This window comes from Oncorhynchus gorbuscha, linkage group LG18, assembly GCF_021184085.1.
Source record: "Oncorhynchus gorbuscha isolate QuinsamMale2020 ecotype Even-year linkage group LG18, OgorEven_v1.0, whole genome shotgun sequence".
Classification (NCBI taxonomy): domain Eukaryota; kingdom Metazoa; phylum Chordata; class Actinopteri; order Salmoniformes; family Salmonidae; genus Oncorhynchus; species Oncorhynchus gorbuscha.
Window position 1 is genome coordinate 42,491,804 of NC_060190.1, and position 17,551 is coordinate 42,509,354.

General features: G+C 42.4%; 1 protein-coding gene across 2 annotated transcripts in view; it reads left to right on the forward strand.

Annotated features, from left to right (window-relative positions):
- Positions 1–987: 987 nt before the first annotated feature.
- The window catches only part of LOC124002581 (probable Bax inhibitor 1), a 31,156-nt gene continuing 14,592 nt past the window's right edge, over positions 988–17,551 (forward strand). For both annotated transcript variants that reach the window (XM_046310090.1, XM_046310091.1), the window contains exons 1-3: positions 988–1,129; positions 6,411–6,509; positions 6,934–7,042. In XM_046310090.1, coding sequence (XP_046166046.1) covers positions 6,454–6,509; positions 6,934–7,042 — 165 coding nt within the window. In that variant the 5' untranslated portion in view covers positions 988–1,129; positions 6,411–6,453. The remainder of the gene's footprint in view (positions 1,130–6,410; positions 6,510–6,933; positions 7,043–17,551) is intronic.

The window sequence follows — 17,551 nt, forward strand, 5'->3', positions numbered from 1 at the left end:
TTCTTATATTGAATGTTATCAGATCCTCAACCAGAACCTAATATTAGATAAAGGGAACCTGAGTGAACAAATAACACAACAATTACATAAATTTCATAAACAAAGTTATGCAACACCCAATGCCCCTGTGTGAAAAAATAATTGCTCCCTTACAATCAATAACTGGTTGTGCCACCCTTAGCTGCAATGACTCCAACTAAATCCTTCCTGTAGTTGTAGATCAGTCTCTCACGTGGCTGTGGAAGAATTCTGTCCCTCTCTTCCATGCAGAACTGCTTTAATTCAGCGACATCTGTGGGTTTTCAAGCATGAACTACTTGTTTCAAGTCCTGCCACAACACCTCAAGTGGGATTAGGTCTGGACTTTGACTAGGCCATTCCAAAACTTCACATTTGTTGCTTTTTAGCCATTTTCATGTAAACTTGATTGAGTGTTTTGGATCATTGCTGCATGACATAGCTGCACTTCAGCTTCAGCTCACAGATGGATGGCCTGACATTCTCCTGTAGAATTATCTGATACAGAGCACAATTCATGTTTCCTTCTATTAAGGCAAGTCACCCAGGTCCTGAGGCAGCAAAGTGTCCCCAAACCATCACATTACCACCACCATGCTTGACAGTTGGTATAAGGTTCTTACTGTGTAATGCAGTGTTTGGTTTTCGCCAGGCACAATGGGGCACATGCAACAGTTGCAGCTAAAGCTGGCATAACTAGTGATTGAGTGTAAGTGGGCAATTACTTTTTCACACAGGGGAATTGGGTGTTGCATAACTTTGTTAATGAAATAAATAAAAAAGCACAATTTATTTTTGTTATTTGTAAACTTAAGGTTCCCTTTACTAATATTAGGTTTCGATTTTCTCAAAAATAGAGAAAATCAGAAAGGAGGAAAATACTTTTTTCACAGCACTGTATAAAGGTTTATTCAATGCAATTCATGCAACTGTTGCACTTTTGTTGCACTATATTCGGGGCGTGTCTATCTAGCTCCTACGATGTCACAACGTACCCTATAACTTTCATACGTACGCTTTGAAACAACGACAGCATCAAAAGGCTGAAGTGTGGAAAGAAATAGCTTGCAAATCAATCTGTTGCTTACCGCTGTGGAAATATTGACGTCAGGTATGTTAATTAAAGTATATTTAATGCAGCCAACCAGTAAATTGTAAACGACACCTGAGATTGTTGTTTTGACGTGATTACTGAAGAGCCAGGAGACCGAGAAGCAAAACGTCGTTAGCCAGTAATGTCAATGGCAGCTACTGGTAACGAAGCTAGCTAGCTAAATGGCTGACTTTCTACTACATTTTGTTGTCGATGAATATAAACAAACTGTCCTGATACAATGTTTTATTTTAAGGCTTGTGCTTATATTATTGTTTGTAATTGGAATTTAGCGAGTGAACGTTAGCTAGCTCGCTTATTGTTTCGTATAATCATCATTCGATTGAGTTGCGCTTGATTGGGGGAGAGGGCCTTCGTTAGCCAAATTGCCTGGCTAGCTAGGATAGTTCGACATCAAGTTACGTTACATGTCTGGCTATAATGACAACGCCCCCTTCAACGAGCCGAATCATGGTTTGGGAGCATTATGTTACACTACCCAAATATCTAGTTAGGTAGATTTGACTAACTCAAATTGCCAATGACATATGTTGTAGCCTGAAATTAGCTACCTACTGTAGCTTTCTGGTTACACTTTGTCCTCTCACAAGTAGCTAACGTTACTGTCATGTTGAATCCATTGCGTAGGTAGCCTGATGTAACTGGGTAATTGTTAACTCGTTTGCGATTACGATAATGTTTGATCACATTAGACAGAGCTGTTAAATATTTCCCGGTAGTTAGCCGTAATAGTTTGTAGTTACTGGTGGCGGGGGATTTTGGCCTAGATCTATTTACAGTAGTCATTTACATTACATTTAAGTCATTTAGCAGACGCTCTTATCCAGAGCGACTTACAAATTGGTGCATTCACCTTATGACATCCAGTGGAACAGTCACTTTACAATAGTGCATCTAAATCTTAAAGGGGGGGGATACTTATCGTATATCGTATAGTCGTGTGTTTAGGTTAAGCAACTGTCGCTAGCTAGCTAAGTAAATCTGAACGATTTGAGACTTAGAATCGAGGTTTGAACTCAGATAGGCCATAACTGAGCTGGTTAGGGACAGATCGACATTTACTGTGGGGGAGGGTTGTCAAGTTAATTTAATAATAATAATAATATATATAATTTGTTTCCTTTGGGGTGGGTTGTGTATTTAAAAAATATTTTTTTTGGGGGGGCATTTCGTTTCCCCCAGGTTTACATTCGCTCCTCTGCTCATTTTTCCCAATAAACAATGTCTCAACTTTTTGATATTACCCTAATAAAGTTCAGAAACATTTGGTATGGCGTGGCTATTAGTATGCTTTAGCTAATGCGGGCCTATGATATGAAGGCAGTGCGCCCCGGTGCTCCAACTGACTCCACTTGAGGTGAGGAAGACTGTTTCATGCCTACTATAGTTACTCCTATAATCTAACAATATCATGTTTATCTTTATACAAAATATTATGTTTCAAAATTAACAAATGATCCTCAATGTTTATATGCCGGTATTTATGCACGGACCGGTTTGGGTTTTTACTTTACCTTTTATAACAGTATTTGAATATTTGGTTTGTTAAATAGTTACACATGGCGTATCATAACTTCCATTTGTATATTTTACTCCGCTACTTGAGTCATATCTCTCTCTTGCTACAAAGTACTGTGTCAGAGGAAACGGAGCGAGCTAATACAGCCTGATACCAGTACCGGTGGAGGCTTAAATCAGCATGTTTGTGCAACAGTATATTTTAAGTCAGAGAGAGGAATAGGCCAAGCATGAATATGTTGGCTATATGAATAAAGAGATTTAATGTAGCCAAAGATTATAGGGTCCCCTAGGAAACACTTTGGTTCCTACTAGAGGTCAACCGATTATGATTTTTCAACACCGATACCGATTATTGGAGGACCAAAAAAGCCGATACCGATTAATCGGCCATTTAAAAAAATTATATATATAAAAAAAATCATGACAATTACAACAATACTGAATGAACACTTATTTTAACTTAATATAATACATCAATAAAAGCAATTTAGCCTCAAGTAAATAATGAAACATGTTCAATTTGGTTTAAATAATAAGTGTTGGAGAAGAGAAAAAAAGTGCAATATGTGCTATGTAAGAAAGCTAACGTTTGAGTTCCTTGCTCAGAACATGAGAACATATGAAAGCTGGTGGTTCCTTTGTAACATGAGTCTTCATATTGAGTCTTATTCCCAAGTAAGAAGTTTTAGGTGGTAGTTATTATAGGACTATTTCCCTCTATACATTTATATTTCATATACCTTTGACTATTGGATGTTCTTATAGGCACTTTAGTATTGCCAGTGTAACAGTATAGCTTCCGTCCCTCTACTCGCTCCTCCCTGGGCTCGAACCTGCAACACAACGACAATTAGTGCGTGCTAACTAGCTGGCCATTTCATTTCGATTACGCGAGCCTCATCTCGGTAGTTGATAGGCTTGAAGTCATAAAAAGCGCAATGCTTGACGTACAACAAAGAGCTGCTGGCAAAATGCACGAAAGTGCTGTTTGAATGAATGTTTACATGCCTGCTTCTGCCTACCACCGCTCAGTCAGATACTTAGATACTTGTATGCTCAGTCAGATATGCAACGCAGGACACGCTAGATAAACTAGTAATATCATCAACCATGTGTAATTAACAAATGATTATGATTGTTTTTTGTAAGTTTTAATGCTAGCTAGAAACTTACCTTGGCTTACTGCATTCGTGTAACAGGCTGTCTCCTTGTAGAGTGCAATGAGAGAGAGCCAGGTCGTTATTGCGTTGGACTAGTTAACTAAGGTTGCAAGATTGGATCCCCCGAGCTAACAAGGTGAAAATCTGTCGTTCTGCCCCTGAACAGGGCAGTTAACCCACCGTTCCTTGGCCGTCATTGAAAATAAGAATGTGTTCCTAACTGACTTGCCTAGTTAAATAAAGGTATATAAAAAAATAAAAAAATCGGCGCCCAAAAATACTGATTTTCGATTGTTATGAACTTGAAATCGGCCGATTTCAATTGGTCGACCTCTAATTCCTACCCTGTCACAATAACTAGTCCATGGCAAACAACACTCTATTCAAAGTGCCTACTGTTATTTATATTATAATAAACATTCTATTTCCATGTTTCCAAAAGTCCACCCAAGTGTTTTGCTCTAAATCGCAATTGCAACATTTGGTTGAAAATAAGGCCTAGTATTTTTGCACATATCGTGGAAATGATCTCAAATGAGTGCAAGAAATGCAGACATTGATGCAAATGCAGGAAATTATTTTAGTTTGAAGTTGAATTGAACGGTATAAAACAATACGAATGGAGAAAGACCCATTGAAAAAATGTAGAATGTGTTACTACCCCTTAAGCAACTGTATAACTTTTATTAATCAAAAACATAGAATACCGTAAAAAAAATACCATGTTATTTTGCCCATTTCGCCTAGACCTAGCAGAAGCCGTAGCCATCTGACATAAAGAAATGCATCTCAGTGTCAGAGCATGCCACCAGCATATCTCTCTGGGGTTATCTATCTCACTACATGGTCAAAAGTATATGGACACCCAAATTAGTGGATTTGGTTATTGTAGCCACACCTGTTGCTGCAGTGTATGAAATTGAGCACACAGTAATGCAATCTCCATAGACAAACATTGGCAATAGAATGTCCCGTACTGAAGAGCTCAGTGACGTTAAACCTTTCCAACAAGTCAGTTTGTCAACATTTCTACCCTGCTTGAACTGCCCCAGTCAACTTAGACTACTGCGCCACTCGGGAGCCCATAAGGTACTGCATCTCAGTTCTAGAGCCGTTAATACAGACCCTGGTTCGATTCCAGGCTGTATCACAACCGGCCATGATTCGAGTCCCATAGCATAAAAATAATCTGTCCTCTGTTGCAACACACTACATAGTTCTGGATACAACATAAGTGCAATAACTGTTTGTTGGGAGCTTCATGAAATGAGTTTCCATGGCCAAGCAGCTGAAAACAAGCCTAAGAACACCATGTGAAATTCCAAACGTCTGCTGGTGTGGTGTAAAGCTTGCCGCCATTGGACTGTAGCAGTGGAGACAAGTTCTCTGGAATCTGGGCATGGCAGATGACAGGAGAACGCTACCTGCCCCAACTGTGAAGTTTGGAGGAGGAATAATGGTCTGGGCTATTTTTCATGGTTTGGGCTAGGCCCCTTAGTTCCAGTGAAAGGAAATTTTAATGCTACAGCATACAATGACGATATAGACTATTCTGTGCTTCCAACTTTGTGGCAACAGTTTGGAAAAGGCCCTTTTCTGTTTCAGCATGACAATGCTCCATTGCACAAAGCGAGGTCCATACAGAAATGGTTTGTCGAGATCCGTGTGGAAGAACCTGACTGGCCTGCACGGCCTCACTAATACTCTTGTGGCTGAATGGAAGCAAGTCCCCACAGTAATGTTCAACATTTTGTGGAAAGCCTTCCCAGAAGAGTGGAGGCTGTATAATATTCACATGAAAAATAATAAGTCCCCAACTTTGCAATCCCAGTCACTTAAAATTGTGTATTTTTATTTTTAACTGAGAAATAATATCAATCCAAACTGAGCAGCTGCCAATTTGAATGGAAAGAGACATCTGTTACAAAACAAATGTTTAGTGACATTCGGAGATTGCCAACCTTTCGATACTGGGAAAGCCGACAAGGTAGGGGGCTGTATTTTCTGTTTGTGGAGTTGGACATAGTCTATTTATTTGAGGTCGACCGATTAATCGGAATGACCGATTTTAATTAGAGCCGATTTTCAAGTTTTCATAACAATCGGAAATCGGTATTTTTGGGTGCCGATTTAAAATAAATAAATAAAATTACTAAAGTGTCTGTCGTTATCCACGTTTAATCATAATTACGTTCCTACCCCAGTGCGGCTCAATGTAAATAACCGTGACTGTAGGGTCGGTATCTTTTTGGCAAAGCCCCCATACAAGACCTAAGTAATGAATGCAATGTAACTTAGGTTAATCAAAACAATTCATTCCTTGCATAAGTGGAGGAGGCTACATTTGTTCAAGTTCAGACCCAGAGAGTTAACGTTAGTTATCTATTTGATCTACCAAAGCATGTGATCCAGAATAGATAGGAAGTGACAATGTACTTTTGGTTCTGGTGACGCAGACACATGTTTCCAGTTCTACCATTCCAGGACATGTAGACTAGTTCAAGTTTCTAAATTAAGAAGGCTGTGTTTATTTCATGCTGTTACTGTACTAATCAACAGCAATGTCTAATGTCCATCTCATATCGGTTTTGTTTCAGGAAAATTTACTCCTGTGACAGGGTCCAACCAAATCCAGACAAGATGAACGTGTTCGATCGAAGTATAAATTTTGATTCCCTTTTTAAATTTTCCCAAATGTAAGTATCTTTTTTACTGTTTCCACACAATGTCTGATAACCGTAAGGAGACTCACTGTCACAATGACTGTATCATCATCATCATCATCATGAGTCATTCATTGAACAGAAGCAGTCTGTAATGTTCACAAACTGGTTGTGCTACAGACAGTGATGTGTTACCAAATTAGATTATGACTAGATAGGCCTAACTGATAAGGAGGCGGACATTTTTTGTTAGTGTATTTTCTGTAGAGCTAAACCTGTACAATTTAAAAACTCTCCCCTCTATCTTAGCTCCCACTCCACTCAGTCTACAAACCTAGCTATAATGGGGTAGGGTAGTGATGCATCAATTTATCTGTGTCAATATAGTTTTCTCTTGATGTCTTGCAACTTAACGAAGAAAAATAAAATCTATCCATCTATTCCTTATACAATACAGCTCCCACTCCACTCAGCTGCACCTGAAGAATGTCTACTCCAGCCTGGCCCTGTGCATGTTTGTGGCTGCAGCAGGAGCCTACGTCCACGTCGTCACCAGGCTCTTCCAGGTAAGCAGAGGCAGTGGGAACAAGTACATCCAAACTGAAGCACTTTTGTTAGTGTGCTGTAATATTAAAGGGCCAATGCAGTGTATTTTTTTATTTTATTTATCTCAATATCAGATCATTCCTGGTTAACAATTAATTACCTTACTGGGATTGTTTTCAATTAAAATAGCTCCAATCACAAATGGCTCAAATCAAATTTGATTTGTCACATGCTTCGTAAATAAAAGGTGTAGACTGGGAAATGCTTACCTACTGGTCCTTTTTCAACAACGTAGATTTAAAGATATTTTTTTGAAAAAGTGCACGATGTGCAGGGTTATGAGGTTGTATCAAATTTTATTGGTCACATGCAGATGTTATTGCGAGTTTAGCTAAATGCTTGTAAGGACTAGAAGCGAGGCAGCCCTCTATCGGCACCACCGTTTTCTATGTTAGTTATGTGCATTATAGGTAGGGTTAAAGTAACTAGGCAACAGGATATATCATAGACAGTAGCAGCAGTGGGTAACCATTTAATTAGCTGTTTAGCAGTCTATTGGCTTGGGAGTAGAATCTCAAAAAAAAGAGAACCAAAGCACGCTTCATATAATGAATTAAAATGCCTTTATTTGTATAGCATGTTTTAATGGAACAAAGATTTAAATACTTTGATGTGTTTCGGCTGCATGGACTTCATCGGGTAGTACAAATATACGATGTCGTCTTTTGAACAAACCATTTTCCAATCCACCCTGATTGAAGAGGGAGTGGTCACAGAACAGCTTATAGTGAAAATGAATTGGACAACAACTAGTAAACAACACTACATTCATCATTGAAATAGATGTACTATCAAAATGCACATCAAGGTCAGAAGTATTAGAACCACTAGAAAACAAAGTAATTCTAGCCTTGAGTGGGAGATTGAGAATGGGAGAGCCATACATTTATAGTACACTAGATGATGGCTAACATGGACCAATGCAGTCCAAACATAGCATAGGGCATTATGTCCACTAGATGACAGTAAAGGGACTGTAAAGGGACACTAAGACCCTACAGGAATTGTGAAAAATCCATGTCTTTCTTTTAAACCAGGGTATTTAGTGGGCTGTAGTTTGTAAATCCCCAAACTTTCCCTTTGGGTTAGCAGTCCCCTTCTAGTTTAGGCCTGAACATGATCAATACCCATAGCTTGTAGGGAGGCAGGGTTGCCATGGTGTAAGTACTTGTAGCCCCTTGCCATGGTGTCTTTTTATTTTATTATTATAAGAATTTGGGGGTAGATTGGAAATGACTCAGACAATTACATTGATGGAAGTTACAATCTATGGGGTAGTCTTTGTTGCCTACCTGTGTGGCATACGTGTGTCCCTTTAAGCCAAGGTGGCGCGAAGTACGGGCCATATCCCGCCCGCCGGGCACTTCAATCCAACCTGCGAGACTTTATTATAATTATGTTTTCTTTACCCCTTTTTCTCCCCAATTGTGTTGTATGTAATTGGCAGTTAGTCTTGTCCCTTTGCTGTTACTCCCGTACGGTCTCGGGAGAGCCGACGGTCGAGAATCACGTGTCCTCCGAAACACGACCCAGCCAAGCAGCACTGCTTCTTGACACAATGCCCGCTTAACCCGGGAGCCAGCCGCACCATTGTGTCTGAGGGAACACCGCACACCTGGCGACCGTGTCAGCGTGCATGCAGTATCTCTAGAGGCATAGCTAGCACTGTGATGCAGTGCCTTAGACCACTGCGCCACTCGGGAGGCCCCGCGAGACATAAAAATTTAAAAAAGATTATATTTGAGTTCCAATTTTTGGCCTTTTTGACTCATTCCATGTTATCCAAACAACCTCCAATAGATGGCGTTGTAGCCTGGCAGGGTGGTCTGTATTTGGTCCTACAGTCAGAATTCAGAATGCACTCAATCATCATAGCCACTTCATTGCTTGATGACGTTTGATGTGAAAAATGAGTGCTGGGAAAATGAGAAGTGGACTCTGAATGTCGTGTGTTTTTAAAGAAGAATGGACAGCAAAATACTTATGTCTGATATACCAAGTTGGTGTTGCTATTTTAAAGAAATATAATCTCAATTGTATTTTTCAAGCAAGCATACTAACTACGCTAGCCACCTGTCCTCTCAGGAAAAGGCAAGGAAGGCCTCAACTTGCCACAAACTTAAAAGCCCAACAAAATATGTTTACTAAACGGTGCTCTACTCAAGACTGTAACTAAGGCAAGTTACACAGTGTCACATAAAATCCCAAACATAGCAAGCCTTTTGCTGAAGGGGAGTTTGTGAAAGACTATGGTGGAGACTGCTGGTGTACTTTGTCCTGAGAGTAAAAGCCAATTCGAGACAATCACCAGGCGCATGGAAGTGATAGGTGAGGAGCTAATCTCCAAATTGAAGAAAGAAGCAGATGGCTTTGATTTTTTTTTCTTCTGTAGCACTGGATGAGAGTACTGACATCAGAGACACTGCTCAACTTTACATTTTTGTCAGAGGAATAAATGACAACTTCTTGCGTTGGACTTTGATGGGAACAACCAGGGGCTCTGACTTATATGACAGGGAGTCTGCCCACTTGGGAAAAAAAATTATACCGTGGAGCAAACTGACAATCATAACAACGGATGGATCACCAAATCTAACTTGTAAAAACATTGTAATCTTTTTAGTAGACCAAGACATGGGCTTTCTCCTTTTACTAACTCGGAGGAATTTATATTTCTTATATTTCTTCACTGTACTTTTCATCAGGAAGATCTGTGTAAAATAATGTTAAAGTTGGAAAATGTTGTCAAAGTGGGTGTAAAACTTGTCAACTTTAACGGGTAAGGGGGCTTAACCATGGTCAGTTCGTTCAGCTGCTCAATGACACAGAGACAGCACCAGGACTTGTTGTATCATTCAAATGTGTGCTGGCTAAGCCTGGGGAAAGTGTTTAGCTGTGTGGGAACTGAGGTGATGTAGGTATGTTCCTTGATACGGTTGGTAAAAGTGATGACTTCTCCGAGTTGAAAGACAGACTAGCTGGGCGACTTTGCTTTCGTTGTGGACATGTTGGTGCATCTGGACAATCTAAATGTGAAACTGCAGGGAAATTGTGATTTGTGCATGAACTGTATTCCAATGTGGAAGTATTCAAGGCCAAACTTATGTTCTCAAGACAAATGAGCAGCCGGTCTCTCGCTCGTCTTCTGACACTGGCAGCAGTGCCTCACCCAGACATACAGTAACACTTTGATCGACCTGCATGTTGAGTTTTCCCGCCGCTTCTCAGACTTCACCAAGACTGAGCTGGAGCTTGTATCATGCCCCCGGTTTTGCGACACTGAGAAAGCACCACCCGACACACAATTGGAGCTCAACAACATCCAATGGGACAGTGCTTTGAAGGAGAAGTACAAAACGGCAACAATACACCAGTTCTATGACTCACTGAATGAAACACAGTTTCTACATTTACATTTAAGTCATTTAGCAGACGCTCTTATCCAGAGCGACTTACAAATTGGTGCATTCACCTTATGACATCCAGTGGAACAACCACTTTACAATAGTGCATCTAAATATTTTAAGGGGGGTGAGAAGGATTACTTTATCCTATCCTAGGTGTTCCTTAAAGAGGTGGGGTTTCAGGTGTCTCCGGAAGGTGGTGATTGACTCCGCTGTCCTGGCGTCGTGAGGGAGTTTGTTCCACCATTGGGGAGCCAGAGCAGCGAACAGTTTTGACTGAGCTGAGCGGGAACTGTACTTCCTCAGTGGTAGGGAGGCGAGCAGGCCAGAGGTGGATGAACGCAGTGCCCTTATTTGGGTGTAGGGCCTGATCAGAGCCTGGAGGTACTGAGGTGCCGTTCCCCTCACAGCTCCGTAGGCAAGCACCATGGTCTTGTAGCGGATGCGAGCTTCAACTGGAAGCCAGTGGAGAGAGCGGAGGAGCGGGGTGACGTGAGAGAACTTGGGAAGGTTGAACACTAGACGGGCTGCGGCGTTCTGGATGAGTTGTAGGGGTTTAATGGCACAGGCAGGGAGCCCAGCCAACAGCGAGTTGCAGTAATCCAGACGGGAGATGACAAGTGCCTGGATTAGGACCTGCGCCGCTTCCTGTGTGAGGCAGGGTCGTACTCTGCGGATGTTGTAGAGCATGAACCTACAGGAACGGGCCACCGCCTTGATGTTAGTTGAGAACGACAGTTTGTTGTCCAGGATCACGCCAAGGTTCTTAGCGCTCTGGGAGGAGGACACAATGGAGTTGTCAACCGTGATGGCGAGATCATGGAACGGGCAGTCCTTCCCGGGAGGAAGAGCAGCTCCGTCTTGCCGAAGTTCAGCTTGAGGTGGTGATCCGTCATCCACACTGATATGTCTGCCAGACATGCAGAGATGCGATTCGCCACCTGGTCATCAGAAGGGGGAAAGGAGAAGATTAATTGTGTGTCGTCTGCATAGCAATGATAGGAGAGACCATGTGAGGTTATGACAGAGCCAAGTGACTTGGTGTATAGCGAGAATAGGAGAGGGCCTAGAACAGAGCCCTGGGGGACACCAGTGGTGAGAGCGCGTGGTGAGGAGACAGATTCTCGCCACGCCACCTGGTAGGAGCGACCTGTCAGGTAGGACGCAATCCAAGCGTGGGCCGCGCCGGAGATGCCCAACTCGGAGAGGGTGGAGAGGAGGATCTGATGGTTCACAGTATCGAAGGCAGCCGATAGGTCTAGAAGGATGAGAGCAGAGGAGAGAGAGTTAGCTTTAGCGGTGCGGAGCGCCTCTGTGATACAGAGAAGAGCAGTCTCAGTTGAATGACTAGTCTTGAAACCTGACTGATCTGATCCTCCTCCCAGAGCGCTAAGAACCTTGGCGTGATCCTGGACAACAAACTGTCGTTCTCAACTAACATCAAGGCGGTGGCCCGTTCCTGTAGGTTCATGCTCTACAACATCCGCAGAGTACGACCCTGCCTCACACAGGAAGCGGCGCAGGTCCTAATCCAGGCACTTGTCATCTCCCGTCTGGATTACTGCAACTCGCTGTTGGCTGGGCTCCCTGCCTGTGCCATTAAACCCCTACAACTCATCCAGAACGCCGCAGCCCGTCTAGTGTTCAACCTTCCCAAGTTCTCTCACGTCACCCCGCTCCTCCGCTCTCTCCACTGGCTTCCAGTTGAAGCTCGCATCCGCTACAAGACCATGGTGCTTGCCTACGGAGCTGTGAGGGGAACGGCACCTCAGTACCTCCAGGCTCTGATCAGGCCCTACACCCAAATAAGGGCACTGCGTTCATCCACCTCTGGCCTGCTCGCCTCCCTACCACTGAGGAAGTACAGTTCCCGCTCAGCTCAGTCAAAACTGTTCGCTGCTCTGGCTCCCCAATGGTGGAACAAACTCCTCACGACGCCAGGACAGCGGAGTCAATCACCACCTTCCGGAGACACCTGAAACCCCACCTCTTTAAGGAATACCTAGGATAGGATAAAGTAATCCTTCTCACCCCCCTTAAAATATTTAGATGCACTATTGTAAAGTGGTTGTTCCACTGGATGTCATAAGGTGAATGCACCAATTTGTAAGTCGCTCTGGATAAGAGCGTCTGCTAAATGACTTAAATGTAATGTAAATGGATCAAGAAGGTCATTCTGAGAGAGATAGCGGGAGAGCTGACCAAGGACCAAGTTTCTAAACATTAAAAAGCACGTCCAAAGGATGCTTGTTTTATTCGGGTGTGTGTGCGTGTGTGCGTGTGTGTGTGTGTGTAAGCAAACGTTCTCATTCATGAATTACAACAAATCCCGTCACAAAAAATGACCACTTGTCATCATATTCTGAGAATCTCTACATCAAAGATGACACCACACTTTTCCCTTGTCAAGAGAGGTGACCAGACTTGAATAAGTGTGACTGGGGTAGGCAAGGATTATTTTTCATGTTGATGGTTATGTAGTGAGAATTATCCAGCAATGCATTTGGATACATGTCCCTATACATCTGACAACTAACACTTATTCAGTCAGATTTGGCCTGAGGTGATTGGATAACTGTAAATATGGCTCGCAATTGAAATGAGAAATGTTCCTTAATCTGCTTTCAATAACGGACCCTTCCAAATGAAACGGATGCTCTTACCATATGTTTCAGTCAAATTTTACAGTAGTTTATTTTACACCTGCTGTTACATTTTACATGTCTCCAGTTGTTTATAATATCGGTTTTTAAGTTTGCATATTGTGACTAAGTTTGTACTTTACAAGGGTGGAGATGCAGGATCTGTGTGTGTTTTGACTGTCTGTGATGTTATAAATTATATCAATATTTTGAAATTTGTTCATAAAACAAGGGTAGAGATGGTACAAGGGTAGAATTGTTCTGCATATGTACACCTACAGTACACTAGTAGTTGCATGTCGGTGTGGAAATGAATAAAGGCCTCACATGTTTTGTCACGCATATAGTATGTGGCCCTTGAGCCAAAAGGTTTGCCCACCCCTGCGCTAAGCTGTCTTGAAGGCGTCTCTTTGTCCGTCCAATGTAGAATACCTTGCACTGTGGACATTCCAATCTGTAGATGACATGAGTGGTTTTGCAGGTAATGAAAGGCTTGACTTGATACTGTGTGCTAGTTTCATTCGAAAGAGCCCCTGGGTTTGTGTTCAAGCCAAATCTTTTGAGTTACATTTACATTACATTACATTTAAGTCATTTAGCAGGTTCCCTTATCCAGAACAACTTACAGGAGCAATTAGGGTTAAGTGCCTAGCTCAAGGGCACGTCGGCTCCAGATTCGAACCAGCAACCTTTAGGTTACTGGCCCAACACTCTTAACCACTAGGCTACCTGTTGCGAAGGTAGTTGTGGACTAATTTGTTATTCAGGTTAAGAGCTCTCTTAAAGCTTATGTCTGGTGGCTCTGGGAAGACTTTGTAGTAGCGTATCACTTTAATGATTCCACAATTATTTTTGGTTCTTTTAATGTTCTCTGCTTCAGTGCTACATTTTAGAACAAAGTACACTCTGGTGCATCACAAGGAGATCCTCTCTACAAAAAGTCCTCTCTGTCAAGATGTCCACTCCTTGTCCCTGCTTCTTACAGAACCTGACTGCTGTAACCTTGGTTCACGAAGCGAGACTCCCAATTCAGCGGATTTGACACTGGTCTGTTTACTGATCGCAAATTCTGCAGACTGTTTGGAATTCTCCATAAGGAATGTTCTCTCTTAGCCTTTTGGGGTAGAAACTGTCTGTTCAGGATCCTGTTGGTTCCAGACTAGGTGCAGGGGAACTGCTTGCCTTGGCGGTAGCAAAGAAGTGTATGGCTTGGGTGGCTGGAGTCTGGAGTTGACAATTTTTAGAGGCCTTTCTCTGACACTGCAAAGAGGTCCTGGGTGGCAGGGAGCAAGGCCCCAGTGGTGTACTTGGCTGTACTCACCGTTAGAGGTTTTCACAATTCCAAAAAAACTTTTGCCACACGGAGTAGGCTCTATGATTGTAGCCTATTGCTGCTTTGATGACTTATGACTAGCCAATAGCAAGCTACATGTGCAACGCTCTATTCGTGAAAAGGAAGAGCAGCAGCCTAAATGATCAAATGTTTCCCTACTGCAGCAGTCATGTTCAGATTTGTACTAGTCCTTCCAGCCAAGTCCGTTACAATTGCACATGATCAAGACCGTAACAATCAGATCTGACTCAGACCCGTGACATTATTTAGAATTCTGGATCCGGACGCATTTAGTTCCTGGATCGGGTCTTTGGTACGTGCGGATCCGGAAAGACCTCTACTCACAACCCTCTAGTTGGTGGTGCAGGTGTATAACTTTTTGAGGATCTGAAAGCCCATGCCAAATCTTTTCAGCCCGCTGAGGGGGAAGATGCACTATTATGCCCTCTAAACAACTGTGTGGGTGTTTGTGGACCATGTTAATTCCTTAGTGATGTGGACACAGAGGAACACGAAGCTCTTGACCCGTTCCACTACAGCCCCATCGATGTAGATGGGAGGGGCGAGCACGTCCCCCATTTCCTGTCGTCCACGATCGGCTCCTTTTTGTCTTCGTGAAGTTGAGGGAGAGTTTGTCCTGGCACCACACTGCCAGGTCTCCGTTCTCCCTGTAGTCGGTGATCAGTCCTACCATCATGTCGTCAGCGAACTTGATGATAAAATATATATTTTATTATTATTTTGATGTCCCAGTTTTAAACACACATTGTTGGAGATTTCTGAGCTCCCAGTTGTTTTGAATGCGGCATTCGCACACACCCCCTGAGTGGCCCCCATGTTGATGGTAAGCATGGCGGATGTGGTGTTGCCCTTCATCACTGCCTGGGGGCAGCCTGTCAGGAAGTCCAGGATCCAGTTGCAGAGGGAGGTGTTCAGTCTAGGGGTGTCACCCCCCCTCCCAAAACATCATGTGCTCATTAGATATTTTACAATAGACACACCCTAGGTGTTTTTAATAAAATCTGCACGCTTTAAGTGCACTGTTTGATGAAATAATTAAGACACACAAATGACACGAAGGAGCCAGAGGTCAAGATGACCAGAACCTGTTCCCGATCTGCTTCCTCCTGCTGGCCTATGCCGATTCTGCCGTTATGCTCCCGAAGTTGCCGGTAGGGCAATTTACAATTTCTGACCATTTCTACCAATCTGCATTCCAGTTCTAATTTTCATATTCACATTTTCGTGGAACAGTATTATTTTTATTCTATTGCCAACTAGGTAAAAGAAAATAGGCTATATAAAGCCAACAATTAAGAAGAAACTATAAATAAATAAATATCCCACAAAAGGATTGTTCTTCAATCGCATTCATCTCTCTGCAACGAACTTGAAACATTGTATGTCCTGCAGCTCCCCCTAGCAAACTTGCAACATCGTATCAACTATTCTGGACCCTCAGAGCTTCCCACACCACTGGATCAGAGCATGACATATTTCCCTTTCACAACATGCTCAGTTATCAAAATGTAGATTCCTTGGTTAATTTTTCAAATAGCCTACATTTGGCAATAGTTTATTTGTCAATGGATGTAAAAACAGGCTTTGTTTACTTGTTTGAGGTGAAGAGATACTTTCAAGCTCCACAACTCGTTAGTGGTGGTTGAGTTTTAAGACCATCAGAAATGCTGTCAGACATCCCCAAATGGACACATTTATACATATGCTTGCAGGAAAAGTAGCCTAGGCCTAGTTCTTTCTGTGTAATCGGGTACACGTCTTTCCGCAACATGGATGGGAACGCTCCCAAAATACTCAAATGGAATGAAAGCAACTAAAACTTGTTTCTCATAAGTGTAGCATAGGTTGTGAGCTCTACAAACATCTTGTCCACTCTGACAATGAGAAACGACTAGTAATAACCTATTTAATGCATTAACAGAAATTACCGTCCCCAAACAAACACGGAGATTAGAAATTAAGGTTAAATGTACTACTGGTTATGTATGAAATAAATTGATAAACATTAACAATCGGAGGCAAACAATTCACACAATGAAGCGATAATGAATGGGGGGGAGAGAGACTAAGCTTAACTCTCCTTGACACATTTTAAAATGTTTACCTAAGACCCATAATGTAGGCTTAAGGAATTCTCTCACAAACTGTGTCGGGTCCAAAGCAGTAGCCATTGTATGGGGAACCAAGCAATTTCACTTATTTGATCACTTAAATTGATTGGCGTGCTGAGGAAAAATACCCTTGCGGCACAGGTGCCTTACAATGCCAATGGATTTCTTAGAGTGATTACTGTGCCATCCCACTGCCTCTGCAATGGATTAGTCTGAGACCGGCGCCAACAGACCGATGTCTCGTGTGCCATGAAATAAGTCATTTGCAACTTATCAATTCAAAAATCTCAGTTGACGAACTGCCTATCGACCAGGTGACTAAATGGGTTCAGCCCTAGTTCAGTCCCAGGTATTCCTTTTGTTCAGGTTGGTGGGGGCAGTGAGGAGTGAAATGGCGATTGCATAATCTGTTGGGCTGGTATGCAAATTGGAATAGGTCCAGGGTGTCTGGGATGATGGTGTTGACGGGAGCTGTGACCATCCTCAAAGCATTTCACGGCTATAGACATGAGTGCTACGGGGTGACAGTCATTTAGGCTGATGACCTTGGCGTTCTTGGAGACGGGGACTATTCACGTCCTGGTGTTCTGTCTGGCCCCGCTGCCTTGCAAAAGTTTACTTGTTTAAAGATCTGTGGGGAGGATGTCGTCGTTGCACTTATTAATGTAAATATTGATGACAACTCTCTTGGTAAATAGAATGGTCTGCAGCTTATCGTTAGGTATTCTAACTTGGGTGAGCAAAAACTTTAGACTTACTTATTAGAGATTGGGTGTGTCTTAACAAAAGGCTAAGCTGTGTTTTGCAATATTGCACTTGTGATTTCATGAATATAAATATTTTTAGTAATATTATTTGACTGGGGCGCTATGCTATTCAGCGGTTGCTGATGACAATTATCCCGCTTAAGGGATGGGTAGCGTCAAGAACAGCTGGTGGCGCAATCTTATCGTCTTAC